The sequence below is a fragment of the Tinamus guttatus genome, unplaced genomic scaffold (assembly GCF_059628265.1).
Source record: "Tinamus guttatus ecotype Peru unplaced genomic scaffold, ASM5962826v1 Tinamus_guttatus_pri_ptg000213l, whole genome shotgun sequence".
Classification (NCBI taxonomy): domain Eukaryota; kingdom Metazoa; phylum Chordata; class Aves; order Tinamiformes; family Tinamidae; genus Tinamus; species Tinamus guttatus.
This window is the reverse complement of record NW_028288747.1, coordinates 7,472,078-7,499,009: the sequence shown is the minus strand read 5'-3', so window position 1 is coordinate 7,499,009 and position 26,932 is coordinate 7,472,078. Positions and strand designations below refer to the sequence as shown.

The window sequence follows — 26,932 nt, the reverse complement described above, 5'->3', positions numbered from 1 at the left end:
GAATGACTGACTGGCAGACCTATCAGTTTCCATTTACATTTTCCAGCAACCAGGAGAGTATTTGAGATTTTGTTTTGGTTTGTTTCTTTATACTTCATTACTCTAAGTTTCAATATATGCTGATAAAAATACGTTGTAAGAGCAATAGGGTCAATCCAATTCCCACAGAAGTAACGGAACACTAACAGAACTAGTAAGAAAGTGGCAGATTTTCCCTGTGAAATTGTGATTTGATTGTTGATTTTTTTTCTTTCTTTTGTTACAACTCTTTCAAAAATAGTATTTTTCATTAAAGCATGTTTTAACTATTTGGGGGACATTTCCACTTTCTCTTGTCTTCAGTTAATGCTGAAGCTTTTACAATCCATTTGATGGATTAGGAGATTAGGAGATTTTTTCACTCTCTTCAACAATATTTTCCCTTTGATATTAATATTCATACAGCTGAGCTGATTTAGGTAGTAATTAATAAAGAACACTCACCTACTGTCAGTTGTCCAGTTAACTGCCCCATGTGATTTCTTGCATTCACTGTTACATTTCTGTCAGACTGTAAGACCAGTGGACTATCCTGGGAAACATGTATAAGACAACAAATGAGAGAAAAAAAACTCAAGTAGAATTAAATTAGGACTTAAATCATAAACATGCATGCTGAGAGGGGAGTCACGTCAAAAACGATAGCTTCATTTTTTACCTCCAAAAAATATTTGCCAATATTTGCCAAAATATTACCTCCAAATCATTTTTTTCAAAAAAGATTAATTAAAATACAATTTTAACTTAAATCTTGACTGCATAGAAGCCTCTACTTTTAGAAATCAGTTGAACTTAATTTATAGAGATTGTGCTTTATTTTCTGATGATGATGTAAAAATAACAAATTTTTACAAACAAAATAACAATATCGCCATGCATATCCTTGAAGATCACAAATATCACTGTTCTTAAATAGCAAAGAAAAGAGATCCCCTCACTAGCAGTTAGGCACGAAAACAGCTTTAAAATAGCTATCAAAGGTATGATTAGTAAATAAGACAATATAGGATGAAGCCAAACATGATAGGATGTAGCACATTGCACTGCTAGTTTTTTTATATATATATATATATATATATGTCAAGACATACTCTGTGCCTACAGCCATTTTGAAGAATCACAGAAATGAAAACAAAATTTTGCTCAGGCACACTGCTATACTGAAAGTTTCCAGTTCAGATTTGCAACAGTTGTGCATCAATTTAGGTATATATATATTCCAGGATAGGTTTAACTTCTTCCTCAAGTCAGCACAGCCGCAGAAAAAGCTATTAGTCAACTGATGTAATAAAAGCTTATCCAGTGCCAATAAGACACAGTAAATAAACAACTGGGGAAGTATCTGAGCTATGAATGACTACAGGCTGGGAAAATATTCTGAGAATTACTATATATTAATTCTGTTCTTATAGTCTTCCCCAGGAGTCTACTATTAGCCACTGTTGGACGGCATATTTTAGGTTAAATGAAACCATTAACCTATGTCTTTTCTCATTCAGTCCATCAGTTCTTGTTCTTGAAGGTGTGCTTAAGACAAGAGAAAGTTATTAAGGAGTCATGTATAAAGATTTATTTTTAACCGGGTGATGCATTAGGCTTGGACTCTGTCCTTCAAGTCTGTGCTCTCCTCTGCCAGAAATGCTCTCCTTAGTTGTTTTTACAGTGATTATTAACCTTAAATTACTCAGTCCCCTGGAAAGTCAGAAATAACTCAGAGCTAATTTCTAAAATTTCAGGTGTGCTTTTTCTCTCGCTGGACTGCGTCATCCCCTGGCTCCAATGTCCTGCCAGCGAGCTCTGCACCATGGAGCCTGGCAGGTGGAAGTTGCTCTTTGGCTTGTCCATCTTTCTAGGTGAAGAGCTGTAATTATCAGTGAGACACTGTCCAAAGTGAATGGCTTGAGCTAGCACATGCTGCTATCCAGGGAAGCTCTGGCAACAAAAGCAGCTGCTATGGACCTTTTCTCAACACTTGATTTGATTTACATTTTCCTTACGGTCCTTTGAAGATCATTAGTTCAGGCAACTGCTGCTCTAGCAAAAAGAGGTCATACTGATAACTGCATAGCTCAAGTATCTGAAATGTCTTTAAGGAGACCTTTTCACATTTGCTCTGTCAGTATTTGGAGAAAAGTCTTCTCAGCTAGAATAACCTTTCCTTAGCAAGACAGGATACTGTCTTATACTGTCTTACCTACTTTTGCCTTCTTAGCTAAGGGCTGGTTAATGCAAACAGACACCCAAACAGCATTTGCAGACTGATCAGAGGATTTCACCTTTGGAAAATGCTTAACTAGGCGCTCAGGCTATAATCAATGTCTCAGGCTTCTGCGGCTCAGCCTCTGATTGTAAATGAAGACCATCAGCATCAAGTTCTCAAGCATGAGATAACGAAAGATTAGTGAACCAAGGCTTCTTTCTTCTCCTTTTCTTGCCTTATTTAAAAGATGAAAAGAGGGATGAAGAAGTTGAGAACTTAAACCTATTTTCCTTAGTTCCTGGGTATCAAATATATAGCTACAAGCTTAAATTCTGGCCCAAATAAAATCAATGGCAACACTCCCATCAATTTCAGCAGTCCAGCACTTTATCTACAGTATTTACCTTTATCTTTATTTACCACAAAAAGTGCCTAAAGACAGAGGTTCAAGATACTGAGAAGTTGTCTACTCAGAAGAAACAGCAACACAGAGAAAACTCAGATGAAATCAGCAGAATTAGAGCAAGATGAGTAAAGCAAGATCAGTGTCACATACAAATCCAAATTAACATAAATCTATGGTATAAAAATGAGAGATAATTTCCTCTCTGGATCACCAGATTTGCTACTCTTCTGACTTCAGCTTCAGCTTGCAATTTAATTGATAAGCTAATCCAAAAAAACTCACTTTGCTTTCAGATATTAATAGAGAGTAAATTATTGTAACACTTTTTACCTGCACAAAAGGAATTTAAAAACATGTTTTGATGAACGTACAAACACAAAGAATAGAAAAAAATGGATAATTAATCTCTCTAAATACTGTGGATGAAGAATATTTGAAGTCAGACAACCCTAAAAACCTTCTTAGTTACCTTCTTGATACAAATGTATAGGCTGGTAAGATATAAAATCCAGTATGGTACATTAGTAAGTAATTACATACATTTATTTCACGACAAAAAGCTTTAGATTATTCTTGATAGAAAGCATTCTTGAAAAAAGGCACAAATTTTTGTTACTTCTGTTGCTGATATTGGACAGCTTCACATCAGTTCTTACCGTGCAGAACTGAACACAGAATATTCTCCCTTACATGCAATAAAGGTATATGTTGCTACATACACATGGTGCATACCAGGAAAAGACTTATGTTCCATATACCATAAAAGTTTTCCTAAACAGTGCCATATTTACATGTTGAGGAAGAAACATCTTTGAAGATGTTCTCCATTGACTAATATCCTTTTTTGTATCCTGCAAAGCCAGGGAAAATCTCAAAGTGGAACAAGTCATGCTGTCCATGTGATGGTTTTGTAAATACTCCTTATGCACATTTAGGGCAGCCAATTCCTTTAGTAATACGCACCAGTTTCCTTCAGGTATATCACCCACATACAGGGCAGTGAAAAGCTGGCTTAGCTAACAAGCAAACAAACAAAAAGAACAAAGAATTCCAGATAATGCCATTACGTCACTTTTTATTTGCTCTGGAAATTATATCTCTACTCAATTATCTTAATTAGGAAAACATTTTTCAGCTATGCCAATAAAACACTGACTGCTAAATCCTGAAAGGGTTTTATAAATATAAACATAAACTCCTATTTTTATAATTATACCAGCATATTATTAATATAATTATGTGAAAGGCCAATAGATAAGGCATTATAAAGTGTCATTTTACTAACAAATAGCCAAGCTCTCATTTGTTACAGATGGTTTAGTTATTCTTAACATATTCTGGACAAATTTCATGCTTTTTGTACATCATTCGAACAGAAAATCTTAGTAAATTAAATCAGTTTTGAAGAGTTTTTCCCAAATCAACCCTTTGAAGTAAAAAAAAAAATACAGCAATTTAATTCCTGTTAGTTTACTATAATACCACATATTTTGACACTTGTAGGAATGGTCACAATACATAAAACATAGATTAAAGTGTTTAAATTGCCATGTGTCCCTAGCACTCATGTTTTAATTCCAGTACTTGGACAAGCCCAAAAATTGGGGTTTCTGGACCATGCAGGCATAAAAGATAATGTAAAAAGTAACTAGGATCCTAGATCTGCTAACCCTCTCTCCTGGCAATTTGTGAGCAAAGACATTAGGTTGCCCACTGCTCTGCTGCTTGCAGTTAATAAGATATATCAGATTTTTTCCCTACGGGGCTCTTTCAATCAGTTTGCTGGCCAGCCTGGCAGCCCAGCGGAGTCAAAGAGCAGCTGGGTGCTTCTGCAATAACTGCGTTGCTGACTGCAGACCAGGCACACTGGGGATAACAAGTGCGAGTACTGCCTTGGAGGACTTCACTGCAAAAAGTTCAGAAGGAGAAAATGAAAGGAACATGGCGGGTCAAGAAGGGTAGAAAGGAGGCCAAAGCAGCGGCAACCAATTGTCCCAAATCCAGAAGAACGAACGTTTTTTATTACACATTTATTACCTCTCTTCCTTGCAAAGGGGGAGGTAATAATGGAGGTGGAAGAAAAAGCTTCAGGGACTAAGAAAACACACATGTAAGGCTGGAAGCCTCAGAGCCAAACTTTCTATCTTTAACTTTATTATTAACACTAAACAAACATCAAGGAACTTCAGGCCAGAAGACCTGATGAAGACCAGATCTACAAATGCCATCAAGTGTTGGGCTCTTGACTTCTTAAAAGCTTGGAGTTGGTACTTGAACTGCATTTAGGGGAAGGCAATCTAGCTGAAAGCTTGGAAGAGGATGGGACTATCGAAGCACAAAATAAAGAAAAATGCTTTTTCTTACTCGAAGCTGGCAGAAGTGCATAAGTCATTATTACTATGTAGCAATGTTTCACCCTAGATTTTAGTTCTTTTCTTTGATCTGCCTGATTGTCCTCCCTAGACTCAGAGCCATATTTTAATTCATAATAACTACATTCAGTATCAGGATACTGATTTTTTGTTACACCAGGGAAATATTCTGGATATCTTAAAAGTTTGCTTAAATGTTTTTTAAAATATTTTAATGCTGATTTTCCAGATTCAAGAATTTTGAAAAAGAATTAAAGTAAACCACAAAAACGATTTATGTTTTTCTTCTATGCCGAAGCTTATTAATATACAATTATTACTATATTTATTAGCATTAAAATAGTTTTTTTCTATATACATAACACATTGGTAAAAGCAGCAGTGCATTTCATTTTATATCAAAATCGATCTTGTAAAAGCACCTTTGTGTATGTAGAGCCATATTTGCAATGTGATATTAATTCTATGTGGTTTTCCAAATCCAGAAGGGACAAACACCTCACTTAATTTACTCACTACAGAAATTAAAAGGATTGGAAGAGGGGGCAAATAAAGCATAGTTATGGATATTGACAAATTCTTTTTCATGAAACATATTCCCAGTCTCTGCTCTGTCAGCTTTTCGATGTGGATAGGGAGTTCCCACCTCAGAAGGTCTGTATGGGTCTGCCTCTGCTCAACTTCTTTGCATTAAAGATGTGCAAGATGCGCAACTTTCCATGACAATGCTATATTAAATGTAATCAAAACCTTACTGAATCATAACATCTAGACAAAGAGAAAGCTTTCCTGAAGTCAGTTCTTTCTGAGACTTGCCTTAGAGAACACCTCCTCTAGCTCCTCCCCTTCTTGGTCCATTTGTTTTCCTAAAGCCAAACCACCATAGGTTTCCTCTCCATTTGGTTACCAATCTCCAGCTTCTTTTCTGGTATTTTAAATTCCTTTGAATTCTAACAAAGCCTGGAAAACTGCAATGCTATGACAATAATCTTGTGAGTCTGCTTCACTGTCCAATATTAATACATGTTCTCACCATCAAATAAGGTGCCCTTGGAGTCTCTGACCTGCTTGTGGGCCCAGACACCCTCTTGCTCCAGGAGGAGGAGAACTGAACCCAAGGTTGCTGAACTCAAGGTAATGTACATGGAGGCCGTGAGAACCATCCGCAGCGCCGTGAGAGCCACACGCACTAGCAGAGCTGCACGGTGATCGTAGCTACAACCTCCAGACTGAAATAACCCTCCTTGTTTTACTTCCTCATATAATGCACGATGAAAATTTTATTATGCCAGAATTCAGTCATGCATAGAATAACTTAGTGATAAAGCAGAAGCAGACTATTTAAATAGCAGATAAAAGATGTGGCTTTTCTGGAATTGATTTAAACATCAAACAAAACTTCAAATGGACTTTAAATTTAAACATCCTAACTAAAAGAAGACTGCACTGAACTTGGGCAAAAAAGCTTGTTATATGCCCAAGCTCACTCCTTAGTCATTAAGCTTGCGACACAGAGCAAGTAAAATTGTATATTACTGAGCTGCAAAGCCCCCGCAAAATTTTAATTATGACAAATGTAGGAAACCAGTGCAAGTCTTAAAATTTGAAGACAAAACATTAAGGATGAGATCATTGTACTTCATTACTTTCAACCCATCAGTTTTTGTTCTATATGTGTCAAGTGTTGAATGGATTTTAGACATTAAAGTTAAGTGCTCACTGGTAGCCTAATAGTCCAGCACAATATTTTAAATACTGGAGAGCAGGCTTTCAACTGCTTCTTGTGTGCAGGTGTAAGTCATGATATACTCTCACAACAAAACAAGAGATTTAGCATATGTTTCTGGTGCCTTTTTAACTTATAGCACTAAATTTTTAAAGATAGCAGCAATTAACTCCAGGAAAAGAGTAAAGATATCACAGAAAACTTTATACAAAAGTGCATATATTCACACATTTGAAAGTTATTTATCACCATCCTCTATTATGTAATGAGGGAGTATTTCTCTACAGAAATTGAATTCCATTTAAGTTAGTCTCACTGTCTGACAGAAAACATCTCCGTAGTCAGTGATCTGATCACCCGGATCACCCTGTAACAGACTTCTAGTTCCTGAAATGTCCCTGACAGAGACAAACAAGAACATTGCCAACTCCTGCTTCACTTGATGCATTACCCTGTAATATTCATCAGTTTGCATGCAGAAAATAAATTACACACAATAAATCAAAATCCCCAACATAAATAAAAAATTTAGCCAAAACAAACTTATTCCATAATACTTGTTCTGGAAAACCTTACATAAGAGCATTGAAAAACATGAAGTCTATGGCAAAATTCTGCGTGCCACTTTTATGGTGTCTCACAGATATGCGAGACATGCTAGGGACCATGCGGAAGTGGAATGAACGCTGCCAGCTGCTCCAGCTCCACCCTGGCTGCTTGTGGAAGCGCTTAGAGGTGTGACCTGCTACTGCTTTTCTCACTACGGACACAGGAAGGCCCCTTACGCACAGGCACTTCTGGGCAGAGAGCATCAAGAGGTGGCTGCCGTGTGAGGAACGGCGATCCGGGAGCCAGGGCAGGAAGGGCCGGTGTCCAAGACAAGGAAGGGGCAGGTTGAAGGCAACCCTTCATGATCAGGGTTGTGGTTCCGCACTGCCCAGATAGAGGAGCAGAGCAAGACCCATGACATCAACCAGGGTCAGCAGCAGCAGAAGCTTGAACCATTGAGGCTGGTTATGAAGAGTCTGAGAACCAGATTTCCAAGCTGATTCAGTCTACCTGCATGTGTTGCTTTCCATCACCTCCTACGTACTACTGGCCAAACTCCTGAACGGCCATTCTGGAGGCATATCTGTCCATTCCAGAAGAGTCCTATTAAATAGCCCAGTCCTACAATCTGTCTATTTTTATTTCACTGTGAATTCTATGATAACACCTTTCAAAAAATAAAGCTGAAGAAGGATAAATAAATTCTAAAGACAGTTTCGATATTACTTAAAAGATATTAAAGCCAGATATTTAAGACAGTTTGTAGATATTACTTAAAAGTCTATTTAGTGCATATTAAAAGTTAACACAGTAAACGATCAGACACAAATGTGAAGCAAGACTACCTATTAAAAGTGTTTATCTAGAAGGTTTATTTTAGGTGTATATTAACCTTAGCACATTATAGAACATTAAAGCTGTAGTAATCTACATGATTAAATGATGCTGCTTATTAGCAGCAGCTTCAATAGAAAGTTTCAAAAATGATTATGGGTATTTTTTGTTTGCTGCCCTTAGCTATATTAGTCTCTACAATGTAGAGATTTCCTGATAAGCCTCCCTTGAAGCAGCAGCAGTTGCTGCTGGATCTTAATTACCTTGGCAATGATTTCCACACTGCTAGTTCTCTCTATTGTCCCTGCATTAAATAACCAGAAGCACACACATCTCAAATGAACTCCCAAACTGAAATGTTCTTCTTACCATTACTTCATTCAGCCCTCCCCTGCATGCTTATTCCATCACCTGCTAGATGCTTTTAGGTTTCATTACTGAAGGTGTTTGATGAAAGCCCTATCAATTCCATGCATGAGGAATAAGGAAGCTTTGATCAAGGCAACAAAAAGAAAATGACAATAAGAACAGGAATTAGAGCTAATCCTCTAATTATCCCTAGGAGTACCTATTGTGAACACTATGCTTTTCTTAATTTTTAGAAAACGTTCTTGTTCCTGATAGCCCAGGGCCTAGGACTCCAGCATTTATGACAAAGATCTCAGCATCTATTTTATCAACTACTAAGCACACAGATTCAGTTCAAAAAATGTCTTTGCAGTGCTTCTATCATGAAAGTAACATCTGTGAGAGTTATGGAGAAAATTCAATTTTGATTGCCTAGCTACAAGAGTCAGATGCTTCTCCATACACTTTTTTAAGAGAGTAGGAGAAAAAATATGTTTTAACTCTTACGTTTTAATTATGGAACCATGTTCTACACCTTCAGTCCTCCCCATAGCAATTCCAGTTTTCGTTATAAGTTGAAAGTATGCGGGTCCAAAAAGTCTCAAATCTTCTCATAAGAGAGGATCAGTTTCACTATTTCTTATCCTTATCTCTTCTTGGTCTTTCAGCTTTCTGGGGTGACCGCATCTGTGATATCTCTTCTTCCCCTCTCAGCTTCCTCTACCACCCATCATTCCGGGCTCTGACTAGGGCTGCTCTCAATTTCTCAGGGGAAATAAAGCATGCTGGCATGTTTTCTTCCCATCTGAAGGAGGAGTGTGTGGACCTCTCACATTGATCAGCCGAAAAAGAACAAGAAAATATTCTATTAACAAAGAGAAATTGTTCACATAAAAAAGAATTAAGGTGTCTGACTCTCATTTGGTTGCTATAGTATCTTCAGTTTTTGAACAGACCTATAATAAACAACACAATAACCTTTGCTTTCCACACCATCGGGCATAACCAATATAAGATCTTCATCTGAATTAGACTTTTTTAATAAAGTGTGTATCTTTTATCACCATAAGTTATGTTTAGCCTTGTAAAACATTCAATAAGAAGCTTTGCCATTAGTCTGACACAAACTTGGCCAGGGCGTGAGCTCAGAATTTGTCGTAGGTCTCCTCGAAAACTTGTCATCTGTGGAAAGAAGATTTTCATCCTCACTATTATTGTGGGGCAGAACTTAGCAGTTCAATAAATTGCCTTTCTGCTAGAAAATTGGCTTTGAGACTCGCCAATCACAGATTAAACAAAATCCTATTCTAAAGGTCAAAATAAAGGAAATAGAATTCTGTGTAGAGGTCTGTAGTTCAGGGAAGGAGACAGCATATGCTCTTTCAGAAAAACATATTATTTTTCAGTGGCAACAGCACCAATATCGACGTGGCAACTGCAGGTAATTGTCACCACTCAGTGTTACACCCAGTTTCTTCATATTAGAGGAAATAATTAATGAATTATCTTTCTTCTTTACTCTCTAACTACACATGATTCATTTCTCTTTTGGTAATTTTCCTATATCAGACATTTTTCCATTGGAGGCATTAAAAGGTTGAAAAAAACTACTTGCTTCCACTGACAGAGACTACAACTAATAAAATTCTGTGGTATTTGGTCTTTCTACAGACAACACTCACATGAAAACAGACACTGTATCCCTTGTGCAACCTGTAGAATTAATCAGTCACAATCGAAAGACGGGATTTCCTCCAAAATCAGAGAGCAATATGGGATATTACAAATGAACACATTTCCTTCAAAATATTTAAATTGCCAAAATGATTTAATTCGAGCTTCTGTTAATGTTTGTATAGTTTTTACATTTCTGCATAAAGACCACCTGCATAAGTATATGAATATAGCAAAAATATTTAATAATATTTAACTTTTTCAGGAACTTTTTCATGAGACCAAAGTTCTGCCTAATAGACCCTTTCTTTCTTGAATCTTGTCACACCTCCAGGATTCAGGATCTCCATTCATTGACAATCAATGTGACTGTAAATATTTTATCTTTCAAGTCAGTCTTTACAGTTAAAATCAAGAAAATGTTCCATCTAGTAATTCAGAATTAAAAAATATAAAAATTACAATTCCTATTCCTGATATTGTAATTAAATCAATATATTGTCACAAGTGATGCTAAATTACAATGAAAAATATTTACCAGTTTTTTGAATAACAAGTTTTCATATTGCTGAGCTGATTAACAAGAAAACTAATAAACAAATAATTAAAATTAAAAAAATAAAAACAGCTGATCTATATCCTCCGAGCAATCTACATCAAGCCTCCTTCTCAGACTAAGCCTTTCCTACTACTTCTCCTAGGAACAGACTTCCAGAGAACATTTAATTGGTGGAAATGACTTAATAGCTCTTGTTTAACAAAAAGCGCTGATGGGAATGTCAAGTCTCAAGACGGTTAAGGACAAAAATATTCTAAGGAGGGGTCATATTAAACGAAAAAGGAAACATCTGAAGAAACTTAAAAATAATGAATAATACAGAAATTTCACCCTGAAAATGTTTCATATCATATTACTCAGCTGCAAAAATAAAAGTAATAAAGCAAATGAGAATAGAAGGCCCTGCCTATGTGACCCCTGAACTAAAATCAGTATTTTTCAGCACTGGTTCCAGCTATATGAAACTAGATTTTCAGCTTCTGCAAGCTCAGACAACAGGACTGACAACAACATTACTGTTTATCTTCTCTCAGGATGCAGTTTGGCATTTTCTTTCCTGTCTCAGCAAAGAAAAAGTTTGCACTGGTCCTGCCTCTTGCTCTCATTCCATCACTGAAATGATCTAGCTTACAAAAACAAAACCACCAACAGCAAAAAAAAAAAAAAAAAAAAAAAAAAAAAAAGAAATTAAACCAAAATAAAACAACTAATCCCCCTAGAGGTGTTTTTTTTCTTTTTTTTTTTTTTATCCAGATCATTTCATTGCTTTTTAGACTACAGCTTGACTGAAACCATTAACTGGTACAAGAGAGATGTCCTGAGGCAGAGGATAGGACTGATCAACTATTGGTAGCAAAGAACAGAGCATTTTTAAACTACACTTGTGAATAGAGAAATATTTTTAGGCCAAGGAATCTAATGGGAAATTGGAAGTCTTCCAATACTTTTTCACTTCTCTCCCAAGGATTTATGGCAAAGTGGAAGAAACTCTATTAGGAGTTGTGTTTGTTTAGGCTCTGACAGTGCATTTGTTTGTCACATTTGTTAAGGTTTTAAAGCAACCTACTTAAAGTAGCACAGATCAACAAGAATCAATTTTAAGGATTTCAGTTTCCCTTCAGATAGCAACGTACATTGATTTAAACAGTTTATGTTGGTTTATATGAGGAAGCATTTATACTGAATCCCTTATAGAGCCTAAAGAACATAAGATTTCTTTCTGTACAGTGTTAAGTAGTGAACTGAAACATTTTTGGGCTAAATGGCAGCAGCATCTTCGTAAGGCAAAACTGCCCTGTCAGTCAAACTCAGTGTTATTGGAATTTAATATGTTTGCAACTACCTCTTAATTGGCAACAGGCTGTGCTATAATTCCTCCCCTGAAGAGCACATTTCTTTTGCTTTTAGTTTATCCATTTTTGCCATGGGGGATTATGCAGATGGTTAGCACCCTGACTATATGACATTGCCAGGCAATAAAGTGGAAAGTCACTTGAACTCAGGCTTTGTTACTGAGCCTACAGTTAAACCTCCTTTCTAGGAGAAAACAAAACAAAACAAAAAACAAACAAATAAACAAATAAAAAATCCAGCACATATGCAGAATCTTGGGATATATTTTTATCTCTTGAAAATGTTATATATTCGTATTTTAGACTATCTTTTACCCAGAGCGGTTATTACATAACTGACTGGTGAAAAATATCTTTCCATTTAGCTGATATGATTGCCATATCAACTAGGACACCTTCGAAAGGAAGCCTATACATACATTATCTTGATTGTACAAAAAATACATATTTTGGCCATTTCAGTAGCCGGGGATAACTTCACAGTGTCTTGAAACTCTTGAAAAATATATGTTGCCTTTTGGTCTCTTACTCAGTAACTTCAGCAACTGTGCTAACAATTATAAAGTGCAGTGCTTTAGCTTAGACTTGAAGATAAACATGCAGAGCTACACATCAGACGTGGGAAGGAACACATCAAAAATTGATGTCTAATATTAGCTAGTGGATCTGCTTTCAGTAAATAGAATTACAACAGCCAGGGTGATCTGTATTTCCTGCAGAAAATGAGCTCTAATATCATTCAATTTGTTCCATCAGCAAATACTTCAGGCAAAGTTTTGAGTGTTAGTCATCTATCGGTTTCTGTTTTCAGGGGTCTTTCCTAAACCTGTATTGTAACAACATCTTTCTTCTCCGTCAGCACTTCTCAAGCACCGAACATCCTGAGGGGAAAAGGATGACTTCCCGTTTGCAACAATTCTGCCATAATACACTATTACTTATTGTGAGAAGAAATAAGCAAAACAATTTTCAAGTTTGCAAAAGACAAAGGAAACCTAAGTATAACCTACATTATCATTCAAATTTTCATGTCTCATAAATTACACAAAATGAATTCTGATAGCAGAAGCATAACAACACCAGTCAAAGTATACATAGAGGGAAATGGAGATTTTCAAAACCTGTTATCTATCTGTCACATGAAATAGAGTTCCATGCTGTTTTCATTTTGACATAGAAGTAGCAAGGAGATACTCAATTTCACTATCTGTATCTATTTTTTTTGCTTTATTTTTACATGCTGTATCTATAAAAGACAAAAAAGGAAAATATCATTTCAAAATAAGGAAGGTTTTAAGTTCGAAACAGCAACCTGTCCAGAAAAGGTTGCCAACACAGAAAGTTCCCAGCAGCCATCACAAAAAGAAACAACAGGCACCAAAGAAATCTCTCTCCAGTTGTTCTGATCCAAAGCGACGTCCCAGTAGCCAAAGAGCAGGACACTGCTTTTCATCTTGCCCCTTCTCAGCATCCCTCTGGAAGTGGAGATCCTGATGTTACAGGTGCGCTAAGGCAGGTTGGCTACTGGTCCTGCTCCCCTGGGAGCACAAGCTTGGATAAGAAAGAAGGGACAGATACATACTCGCACAAAGTGAAGGTGAAGTCAAAAAATGGACAGGACCCAAACCTGAGCCCCCAGTAAATTCCTCATTCAGCTTTTTCTCCTAAAAATCTGGGCTGCAAGCAAGGTGCTGCCGCCCATTTCAAGGGTAAGCATAATAACTGCTAAAAAAATCACAGTCCCTAATAGCAACAGCCATAAGCACCTTCTTCTACAGCTCCAACCATGTGCAAGTAGCGGAGGTTTGTGGAGCCTCACAGGCTCCCACTGCAAACCAATTCTCTCTTGCACTACTAAAAGGGAGGAAATAGGTCAAATGCTGTGCCCTTTTTTGACCTCTTAATTGCTCTGACAGGTGATGGGGCAGTCAGTTCCATCAGATGGAGAGAGACCTTGGCCAAGGGATTTCACTGTTCAGGTAAAGTCCTTCATGGTCATAAAAGTCCACTTCTCCTTAACAGAAAATGATGCATGGTTCAGAGCGATTTATCTAACTCATCCATCATTTAAAGCAATACTCTCTACTGCTAGCTCAGTAGCAATACTTCTGAGAAAATGTTATTCCCAAGCAAGTGCAAAAAAAACCCCCAAAAAACAGATTTACATTCAGGAAGTTGGCTGCAGGAGAGACACATAACAGAGTACCCAATTTCAAATGCTATCCAAAACACAAACATTGGCCTGCTTCTTTTTGTTTTATATAGAAATTTGAAGGTTCTTGCTTCCCCATGTCTAATATATATTTTAGATTTCCACAGCAGAAGAGGATAGAAGCTTAACCCATGGGGACAGTTCATTTGGCCTTGCTTGCCTGCTTTGCATCAACTAGTTGGGCCTTCTTTTATCTGTGTAGTAAGGTGCTACAAATGCCACGGCCTCATTTTAAGGTTGAAACATCTCTGCCTTTCATTGTCTCAAATCTTCTTTTCCCTAATGCACCATTTAAAATGTCTACAGATACTCTTTCAGGAATAGAGACATTTATTTGGATTCACCCAATTCTCCCACAGTACCAGTGATTCACGCTATCTGGAGGCACTCCCAAACCAGAGCTCCGCAGGATGGAATGATTTAGAGGTGAACTTCAAATGTGGTCACAAAGTGACAAACGGGATGCTAGTTTCACACAGTCTAAGTCCTGCACAATCTGATGCATACTAAGAAAATATAAATAATCAGTTTAGTAGTTTCAGAGGCAATCAAATTACTAAATATAACGCATAATGAACTGAGATTCACTCACACTTAATAAGTCAATGAAAGACCATATTTCAGATAATTCAGCATTTTCAGGCAGCAGTAGGGAGAGAATATATAGCTGTGTTTAAAATCACAGTTTTTGAGAAAGGCAACACGGATTAAGTCCATAGATATGGATAAATAGGCTTAAAGGAAATATGGACAAATCCTGGAATTTCTGGTGACTTCTCCCGTGGTCTTTTTGGCCAAGTCTATGCTGCTTTTAAAAATCATAGCAGTGAGGACAAATCAATGTGTCCATCTATTCAGGCAGGGATTCAGGCTCTTAGGACTCCCATCGGCTGCACACTGCACGGTACCATTTGGACCAGGCTGTGTTCCTTGACCTCTCTGGCACAGGCTCTTTTTCCACTACATATAAAACTTAGGCCAAATATAACAAACTCTGCTTCACTTGTGCCGTGCTGATTTTTTCTTTTACAATTGTTTATAATTTACGGAGCGTCAGGGCTTGCAGAAACATTTCCTAATTATTAAAATCTTTTTCACTGCTGAGAGCAAGATAATAATGAATGATTTCAAACCAGTGTCCCTGAGCTGCCTTTGCTTCAGCTGTTCTGTATGCCAGCTTGTACATGGACTTCTAAAGGTTAAGAAAAAATATGGACATATTTGGCATGCTGATAATTCATATTTATTCTAATTGCTACAGTTTAGTGGGAAATTACTTTGGCCAATAAATCACTTCCAGGCATTCTTTCTCAAGGCAAAGCCAGACTTTATCACAAGGCCAGCTGTCAGGGATTGTTTGTTCTTCAAAGATACAAACTTTAAATATATAAAAGCCCCAAATCTCACCATCACCATAAGAGTCCTTAAGACTAAAACTAGCTGACCCTTTGTTCAACGAAGAAAACACAGAACTAATACTGAACGTATCAATTCCTATGACTCATGTTACTTTTAGCTTTCAATAACTTGCTTCTTTCTATAATTATTATAATGAAACAATGCACACTGCATCAGCAATTGATCCAATTGGGGACTTTAAATTGATATTTTTACACCACAAAATATGTGAAATAGCAGATTATGTGGGAATACAATTTCATTTATTAAATAAAAATGGAACTTATTTTCTCTATGACTGATCTGTTTAGAAATTTAAGTGTAAAATTGTCTGCTGATCCTCCTACTTCATTTCTCTTCCTTTATAAAAGAGAGAAAAAGTAAAATAGATAAACTGATACTTTCTGTTGCACTAAAGAGTACTTTGAATTCACACTGGCTGTCTTTTCCTTTAATCTTTAAATCATAGATTTCTTGAGTCACTATTGCCACATATTAAGGCTACTTCAGAGGTCCTTAATATGAGTGCATCTTGCATATACTATAATTTGAATGTCTTTTTAGATTACGGAACAAATATAGCAACTGCAATGTTATGAATATCTCATTTTCAGTCCGCAGACACACTTTTTTTTTTCCCTGTACAGAATATGACCCTGTTCCAGAGGGATTAAAAAATAATATGAAAAATACCGTTTCCTTAAAACATCAGTCCTTGAAAAATGTCAGTCATTCTTCATGTAGGGCAGTTCCTTTTTCAGAGGTATTATTTGTCTTTTGTTTGGTGTTGAAATCTCTGAAGTATATTTATCTAACTTTTTTTTCCCATGGGCTTATTTGTAAGTTCTCCTGTTAAGCCAAGAGCTTCTAAAAACAACCTTGCTCCACATGGTCCTGCAGCTGAAACTGTTTCTAACATCCAACAAATTGCGTCCTCCATACATTTTATCCTCACAGAATACATTACATTAATTATAAATTGCTTTCCTCTCTTCTGCTGGGCACAATACACAGTTTTGTTTCAAACTATGAATTTCTATGTAATCTGGAAATCAAAATTAAATCTTAGATAGTAGTCTCTTTTCCTGTATGTCACAACAGCAGAAGATATTACAGGGTATGCAAGGAAAACATTGACTCATACATGGTAGGCCAAAATATATTAAGGAAGGAAAATCAATTCACTCATCAGCCTGAAAAATGTCTGAGCCCATTGATATTTATGAAGTGAATGTCTCATCTCCTTGAAAAGAAGTTCCTTGAGGGATGAACGGCTGCATTGCTATAGCCATAGAATTTCAGACCCAAACTGGCTTAATTAATCTGGCTTCCAGTATAACACAGGTCAGATCCTTAACCCAGTAACCTCCATGGTGGCTTCTCTCCTCTAACCCTTTGGCAAGCTTCCCTTCTCTTCCCACCAACAAAACTAGTCATCGCTATTAAAATATTAATAGAGGCTCAAATTTCTGGCAAAGCTCATTTCAAATATACAAAAAAAAAAAAAGGCAAAGTCAAAATCCAAAATCTAAAGGATTTCTTTATGAAGAGCAGCCTTAGCTATATTAACAGCACTACACAATGTTCTTGTATGGTTTCAAGAATTCACAAATTAGTTATAAACACTGGGAAGTGGCCGTCAGGTGAGAAAATCTATGACTGTTAGGTTGAATATGTCTAACCATAACATAAAGAGATTCATTGTTAAATTTTCAAAAGGAGAAAATCTCTTGCATTTAACAGGATTGGTATATTCAGGGAAACTATATAATGAGATCTCTGGATCAATTTTACAGTTTAATTAATTCTTGATAATAACTTCAAGTAAGTTCAAAATTATATCAGCAGAAACAATCTCACTCAAAAGCTCTAAGTATATAAAGCCCTAAGCATATATGTTAGCAAAATGTTCAGAGAGAGGGGAAAAAAAAGGGAGAAAAGCAATATTCATTGCTCTGACAGATTGACAGATACCACATATGTACATCACTTCCAGTGTCTTTAGGAAAGGAACACATTTCAGGAAATATGGAAGGAGTAGAAGCATCAAAGCAATGATGAGAAGAAAGAAATCTGCATCATTCACTAGTATTTCAGCATATGCATACTAATAAGAACTTTAATAGCAGTTGCAGCAGCTGATATTGCCTCGGTTTAGGGTTTACTGTACATATTAACATTTAAAAAGCTATCAAGCACTAAGAACTAAGTATTACCATTATTATTATTTGATGAGAACAGGACATAGACTGAATTTTACTGCTGAAGCAGTTGCCCTCCCCGTTATTCCAGTCTCATGAATTGCATAAATACCTACAATCTGTTAAATGACTCAATTTTATATCTCAGGTTTGCCAGAATCTACAAGGAGAGAGTCTGATTGTTTTCCAAACAAGTCTGAATACCCTTACAGAAAAACACTTGGACAGATGGCTCTCTTTCCTACTGATGTTACACCAGAAACATGCTTGGCGAAAAATTCTGTCAACATCTCTTGAGTCATAATTTCACCTTATTTATCTGAAACATTAGCTAATGGGGTAAAGTTCATTAATCCATTTTATATTAGTGTTGAATTTAAGGTTGCCAAATTAATAAAAAAATGCTCTAAAATTATCTTCATCTTTCTGCTGAGAAAGCAAAGCAGTCTTAAAAGGAAAAGAGTTAGGGGATCACCAACTCCTCCACGTACTGTGTCTTTCGGTTAGGATCACTACATGAAGAGAAACTGAGGAAGAGGTTGCTTTTTATAAAGGATCCAAATTTGATTTCTACAAATCAAATGGCTAGGGCATAAAATATAATTTTATTCTTAAAATAATTACTAAAATAATCATACAAATTTTGATAACTCTTGTTGGAATTGATGTAAGGAGTTAAAAGTAAGCTGCAAAAAAGCACTGAGGTGTCTTCATAAATTTCATTTTGAAATCAAAGCTATCCTATAAAAATCTATTTAACCTAAACCTTGCTATCTCAGATATCTTAGTTTTTTGGGTTTTTTTTTTTTCCCCTATCCCCAGGAAAATATTGTTTAGCCCTTAGAAGCTTTGGCACTGTCCTTATGCCAACATGGAATTATCTTGGTTGAATTGAACCTCCAAGCACCTCTCTCCTAACAAAAGAAATTTCTGACTTGTTAACTATTTGTGGTGATTCCTAACATTAGCCCACAAATACTACCATTGAGAGTAAATTTGTTGATTCTGTCAGTACTGCTTGTAGCTTTGCATATGCTCAAGAGAAGTAGGGGAGACAGTTTTATTTCCAGTTGAGCCCAAGGGAATTCAAATCTCTATCTCTAAACAGGTTATGAACACCAGGAAGAAACAGGAAGGTAATAACAGTCCCGTGCACTCGAAAAGTAAAATAAAACAAAACAAAACTTTATTGCAGGAAGACAGGAACTGATTCTATAACCCATGATCTGAGTGATTCCTAAGTTCCAAAGGGCCCTTTGCTCAGACCACCAAAGGGCTTTGGCAAATGCAACATAGTATCATAAAACTGCTATTTGTTATCCCCTCCCCTTGTAAACTCAACTCTGCTATGCAATACTGATGGCTTTCAACTTCAACTAGAGACATGGCTTTTGTCTCATGTTCAAAATTGGGTTTCCAGTCTCATGTGAGAAAAATTGAAACATAATTTTCAAAGGTTCACTAATTGATTTCAAGATGTTCACAATTTATCTTAATAGTCAAAATGAACCAAGGTATGCATACATTTTTTATGGTTCTGTTCTCTAAGTTGTTCAAAATGTGCCTAACAATAAGTATTGAAGGCCTACTATTGAGGCCTACTACTTTTTTTTTGGGGATGATTATTCCTAACCTTCCTTCTATTTCATTTAGATATTATGTGTTCAAACATATTTATAATAATGATATTAATTGGTATTATCTATTAACAGCAATACTTATTCTGATCACACAATAGCAAAGACTGAGTCAAATCTCTTTGAAAGCCACATGCCATCATCAGCCAAAAAACTTATATTCATAGTAGCTGCATGATTTAAAGTCTGTTACTATGGAACAAACTTCAGTAGTTTCCTTCACTTCAACTTCTACTCTCTGGAAAAAAAATAGATTATAATAATAAAGCAATGAATATTAAGAGTATTTGGATTTGTTTTCCTACTGCTTTGCCAGCTTAATGCATAAATTCTTTGAAGAATCCAACTAAACAAAAAAGCTAAGAAAACAAAACAAATAGGATGAAAAATGAAAGAAGATTAAATGCTTTAATGCAAACTATCAGAACCCCAAACCTCAAATACAGTTTTTGCAATATTCAAAGCAATGGACCACATACCTGACAAATAGATTCATTAAACTGAAACAGGGGCATGCATAGGAATGCGTAAGGATGTACTCGCCTACTCCAACCCCTCTGCAACAAAGAACTGAAAACACATTCACTCTGTTCTAGATTTAGTCTATTTATTATTTAGATATTAATGCCATTCCAGATTTCTGCTCTTTTGGGGGACACTGCATGACTTGCCTAAAGTGTGGTCTTGCTATGACTTTTTGTGCTAGCCCCTCTGCAAAATCAGAACTACCCTAATGGTGGATGTTCTACAGAAGCAACCAGCAGTCTCTGTCATGCTCCTGGTCTGCACAGAGCGCCTCTATCAGTACAAGCGTGGCAGTTCTAAATATGTATTAGCACTGATGCGCAAGTTGCTTATGCTGCAAGTATGCAATAATCTCTTCCATTCAGATACCATGCTGATCAGCACAGAAGACACAAATTTCCTTTTCTCTTTATTTTATTTAATCAAACAAGTGGCCATAAGCCAGGAGCATATCACAGATGAGTTGGCTTCTGAGGCAAAATCACATTCTTCTCTTTTAGCATCAATCCAAAAAGAATTAATGTCTCATCGAGGACATTTCCGGGTTTGCTCTATGGCTTGGGATCTGGTCCAAGGTAGGTGTGCAGTGACCTGGAGGAATATTGTTTTGTAAATTATGTCACTGTGATGCCTGTGCAATCTTTATCTTTTCTTCTAAGACAAGCTCAAGTAACAACTGTGACAGTGCTTAAAATGTAGATTAGAAATGATAGAGGATTAGGAATAATAGATTCCAATACTTTAAGGTTTTCTAAGAAAAATTACCTTGGAGAACTACCCTGAAGATTTTTGTTATGTGCAGCCTGATGAAACGTGAATATAGAATAAAGAAGATTTCTTGAAAGCTGCTTAAGTGATGAATGGCCATGGAGCACTACAGGGTACAATAGCTTGCTGCACAGAGATCTCCCTCATCTGACCTCAAGAGGTCAAGTTAGTAGTACACAGTTAAATCTACACTCTGAAATTACTGAAGAGAACGTAAATAGAAAATCAAAAATAAAGCAGAGTGTAAATGATGAAGACCACTGAGGGTATTATACCATCATCACTCCCTGGGTCTAATTTCAAGATCAGGTGATTAACCCTCATTGCTATTTTCTTTTTGTAAAGGGGTTACATTCATTAACTTGCAACATTTGTCAGTGTAATCATTTCTTCCTTGCTACAGAACCCAGGAAAGCATATTTCAATTCTCAATAGATTTCTCTTTTAATCAGTGTATGTTTTCCAAACTGTAATGATTCAGTGTAAAGCTCTCCAGGTTTCTGGGAATGTTTTACCTGGGCAAGCTTTATAATTATAATCAGTGTACAAGCCACGTATCATCTCTACAGTTCTCGGTCATCATAGAGCATTGACTGTTTTTTGAGAAGCAGCCAGAATTGTAAAAGAACTGTAACAAAAATTGTGAAAAATGCTCACATGCACTTCCACTTCTAGTGGAGGAAGGGTGTATGCTCAACCAAATAAGCTTATGAGCTTAGCAATGTTTGCTAAATAGTTACAGTCTTTACTGTGAGCCCAAAACAGCAACACTTCAAACCAATGTTGACTAGATAATGCTCTAAAATCCCTGAAGAAAGGGAAGCAGTCCCATCAGCAGATGTTCATCTGCGAAGGCTGTAAACACAAGGTATCCAAATCAGCTGTGGGTTGATTATATATTTGGGGGGAATTGGCAGACAGCTGAGAAAGAATGGGCAACTTCACAAAATCTTTACCACAGTTTTTCAATCCTCTCTTAAAAACATTCAAGAAGTGAGAGAGAAGACAGGAGGAAGCCCTCTAAAGATGTTGGGTGCTGTAAAAAAAATGTTCAGGACTAAAGGAAAAGGAAGAAGCAGCTGTTTGAAAATTACAGAAGCAGTATTCTTACTGGTTGTCTCTCTAATGAGAAAGAATATCTGAAGGATAAGTTACACAATTTCTTTTAAAATAAGAGCTATATGTTAGGATACAGACTTAGATTCCAAAACCTCCACCAACAGGACCACCCCCTGTCTGGTTATGGATTCTCCTCCCAGGGTGGAACACAAAACTTGAAAAGAAAGTTAGCTAAGAAAATGACAAAAAACAGGAGACGAAGAATCCCTGACCTTACAATACCTTTCCTCAAAAATGAGAAAGAGAACCAAATATAATGCAGTGTATACAGCAAGGATGAAAGTGCCATCAGAAGCAATCATAAAACACACTGCCACACAGTACTTGCTATTTGTGCCTACTCATAGGTCCATACAGCGGTCACGAGCTTGTTATATCCACCAATTAATCTTTTTGTTTAAATGGCAGAAATTGAACTGGGAGTATGAGCTGTAACCTTGCCAAGGTAAATATTATTTTGTATAATAAAACATACAGAGTTCTTTTCTCAGTTTGCTTTTTTTTTTTTTTTTAACTTGGAAATCAAACTAAAGAAATGAAGTAGTGCTAACATAGCAAAGTCAAGAAAATATGAAATTTCCCAATTTATCATGGTTTGTACAAGTTTCAACTTCTCTTTTACTTTTGCACTATGCCACAATAATAATCCGTTCCATTATTGCATAGCTTTCCCCATAGGGGTCATTAAGTGCACATATACTGTATCAAAATTGTGCACTGCAGTACTGTTGCATTTAAGATCCTAGCCTCATTTCTTGCAAATATATGAAGCTCCAAAAAGAATGATGGAGGGGATCAGATAAGGATAAAAATAGACAGCATCCTTAAAACATCAGATTTAATTCTTGCATTCCACCATTTTTTCTCTTGTTTTTTATTGAGTTAAATTATAGAATGTTTTTAGGACCTTCTAAATATTTTAGTTATTTATATATTCTTCTTCTCGAGAATCATACTTACAGTGATAGACCAGAAAAGCTTCCCTAGATTCTAAATACATTTGCCATAAGAATAAGAACCTCATATACGATAATGGTTTTTGTATTCAAGTATGCCTGTCCTCCTTTCTGTTTCTCCTCCCGCAAATGAAACCTGCCAGTTCTATTTCTATTTATATCTAACCCTGCAAAAAGTTCCAGTGTCCTGATTTTCTTGTTTGTGTAGTATGTCAGCTAAAATAGCTGCGCTCTTTGTAACACCCTTTGAAATCTCTGACTGCTCCAAAAAAGTTTAGTCCTAAAGATAACAACCTGCCGGTTACCTAAAGTCTGTTCAAAATTCCGCATCTTAATTCCTTCACATCACTAGTTACTCTGTGCCAACACTGAAGCAATCCCACTGCTGCACTCCTTGAGACACACGGACACTCTTTGCAGGATATTAAGAGGAGGCAACATTTGCCTGTGGTAGTAATATTCCATTTGGGGCTTCCATGATGGTAACTTGGGATTAGGATTCGACCTCACTTGCTTATTCCACCCCCTGCCACCACCATCAAAAACTGGAAAGCAAACTTGATAATTTCGATGGCAATGTAAGGTTTGGCATGAATTGTCTAAGAAAGGTCATTATTCCTTTAAGCCTCCTTCAAACCTGTCTCTTTCTCTTCCTTCCACCTGCCTTTTTCTCTCTTCCTTCCCTTCACAGCTCTCATCAGAAAAATCAGGCTAGGTAAACCACTGTTTTATATAGACAGGAAGAGCAAATACAAGCACAGTGTCTCCAGACTAAAACATTGCCAACCCTCTTTGTGCTTGATAAGAATTTCTGAGACTGGAGAGAATTAGCTTCATTATGGTGCATGCTACAAAGAAAGAGCACTACATGCAGATGAGAAAGTGGAAATATTTTTTAATAATGCTAGAAAGCACTCTTAATTACCTAGAAGCCCTGTTTGGAGCGAGGATGAGTCAACCCTATATTTCCTCGCTGTAGTATATATTCCAGGGACTAAACTCCAATTTTTGATGAAGGCATGCAGAAAGGCATGCACTTTAATGAGTGATAGATTGGTCAATTTACATTAGAAAATATATGGTTTGCCTATAGAAATTTAGTTTTAAAGGTAGATAAAAATATTCCAAAATTCTCATCAAATGAACAAAATTTTAGTTGGATCATTACCTGGAACTGAGGTGCCACTTTTTAAGGTAAATTTTCTGATAACTACATTATAAGGTCATTTTCATGGAGTCTTACTCTTCTTCCTATCCTCTAGGAATATTAAATCATATTTTAAAAAATGAAACTGAAACAGCAGGAGAGAAAAATATAAAGAGATACAGAAAGGGAGTGGGAGAGAAAGTCCCCACAAATGCCTCATAAACATTTGCATGTCCTGTTATGCTAACTTCATGATCGCCCGTCCATGTGAGAAAGATTGAGAACACAAATCAGGATTTCATTTGCTCTTCAGAACAAGAATGTTTTAACCAGAGAAGTTAGAATAACTTCCATTGTGAAGAAAAGTGTTTCCACTACGAGTTTTAGAAGAATTTCAAAATAAGTAAACAAATCATCAAAAAGATGTGAGTAGTTACTAAGCAACACATTCTGTCACTCTTACTAATACTGTGTATTACCATATCCAAAGTTGCATTTTCTTTTATTTGTTTTGATATATTAAAATAATAAGTGCATACGACAGTTTAAGAACAACAAGACTTACTGGAAAGAATGGCAGGACTGCACTTAAAAGGATAAAGCTGAGCAATATCAAAAAACCACTACAAATTCATGGCAGTTCTAGAAAACCACCATGCAGCTCACAGTAGTATTTATACATTTTTATGTATAGCAAAGAAACAGAAATGTTATTATACATAATATAGTTTTTGCAGACTCAAATCATTATCAGTTGTTGGACAGGTTGGACAATAGTATTTGTGGATAGGTATGAAAACAGAAGTGCCTACTCTTGCAGTACTGTACGTTATTTACAAATATTAAAAGTTGAAAACACCTAAAAACATAAATTACTCTGTAAGCTGTTCCTGAAGCTAAAAATGTTAGGGAAACTCTGCCTGTCAAAAATATGTTTTTACGAAACAAAAATCCAGACTACCTCAATATCATCTGTATTAATAAAACGCCATGAAGACTTTTAGAAACTCTGTAGAGGGAATCAAAGGCATATGGCTTTAATTACCCCCAGGTAAATGTTAATTGATTACCGTTTTCAAAACAGAAGCAGGTGTTTTCTGCACTCAAACTGAGCAAAGAAGTGTTGAAGATCCATCAGATATTCTTATTTTAATTAGTGCTTATGACTTGTATCTGCACAGAGGCTGTGGAGTCAGAGGTAAGATACTTATAGCACTGAGTGAACCCTTGTAAAATACTAATGATGTTGAACCTTTTCTCACCCATCATTAATCTACTTGAAATGGTGTGCATATTATTTCACCGTGATATCATCCTGAGTGACATTACATTAGGTTTCTTTTCGTAGAATAAAGAGAAGAGATTTTCCTGGACCTTGGTTTCTCCACTAACTAAACCGTATGCAGGTCTGCACCTCCAATTGGCACACAACAAATTTTCAGGATCAAATGCATGAAATGGCTCCAGCAAATAAACTAAAGCATTTTTAGTGGTACACATTAAATAGGAAATAGGCCAACTTTCAAAGCAGTCTTTGCCCAAAGCCAACTCAAACAACTTCCTGTACAAGAATGATGACCAACTCACTTTATATAGTTCTTTCAAAGCAAGACTTACACCTTCCACATAAAGAGGTCTTTGCAACTCACACAACTTTGAAAGATGAAATAAAACTCAACAGAACAAACACTTCTATCCTTGTATACAATTTTTATCCCTGTATAGATTTCGGCTGCATAGACTCACTGTATAGAATTTATCACTGTATAGAATTGCAGGATGCATTTGTTGCTAAGCAAACAACAGGCCTGTTTGAAAGCTCAGCGGTTTAAGCAGTAAGCACTTGCAATTGCTCACTTATAAACACCCTTTTTTTTTTTTTTTTAGCCATCCAAGTACTCTTAGAAATTGGCTTCTGTTTCTTTCCATGCTTTAAAAGCACAAGAATGAGGCCTTCCTCACTGATTCAGGAAATTCCAGAGAGATGTTATGAAATAAACTAGTTAGGAACCACTACATGAAATCAAATGAAATTTCCCCCGGGGAAAAAAAAAAAAAAAACAACTCTTATGAGAATATATGCACTGCTTTGGAAAGACAGAAATTTTAAAATCAGAAACTCAGAAATAAATCCTTTCCAGGAAATGCAGCAGCATTGGCTTATTCCTTTTGATCAGGGATGTATGTCCTGGGTTAGGATCACATTCCCTTTCTCTTTTACACACACACACACACACACACACACACACACACAGATTCAGAAAATCCTAGATTCATTCCCATGAAGGAGAAAGAAAAGATAGCATTTTATAAAAAGGGGAACCCTATTCACACACTGTTCGGCTCCAGTAAAGCCAGGATCTCCTCTCTTGCTCCTTGGTATGCCTTGCATATTGTATTTATGATCAAAGGCTATTTACTTTTGTAACTAAAAAGCACATGAGAGAAAAGCAGCTCTGGGAAACATCAGGCCTGTGAAAATGTTGAAGAGCATGATGTGCTTTTTCTAACAGTATCTTTAGTGTTAGTGCTCTTGCTCTTGGAGCATCTCAAAGGACTTACTAGAAGCAATCCATAACCAAACTGTTTGTCCTTCATTCCCAGTCTGAAGCAACATCATTATCAGTTTCATATTTTTCATGGGAACATTGTATTGGTAGCCTCATTAGCAGAACTGCTTAGTACAGCAATAAAATAATGCTTGGCTTTACTTTTTATAGAATCTGATTAGAAAAAAGCACCACATCTCATGAGCAATTTATAGCTCATCAGTCTCAAAACACACAAGAAATAAATTATAAGAGAAGGACGAGCTTAAGATGTTGCTTATAAACTTGATCTTCTAAAAGGAAAACAAAATAATAGTTGTAATAGTAACCGGAGGCACTGAGCATTAATGGATGACCTCAA

At 36.3% G+C, this 26,932-nt stretch overlaps 1 protein-coding gene across 1 annotated transcript in view; it reads right to left on the bottom strand.

Annotated features, from left to right (window-relative positions):
* SGCZ (sarcoglycan zeta) overlaps window positions 1–26,932 on the bottom strand; it is a 391,368-nt gene that overhangs the window by 61,858 nt on the left and 302,578 nt on the right. Inside the window, exon 4 of the mRNA XM_088524689.1 lies at window positions 484–571. Within this exon, the coding sequence (XP_088380815.1) occupies window positions 484–571 (88 nt within the window). The remainder of the gene's footprint in view (window positions 1–483; window positions 572–26,932) is intronic.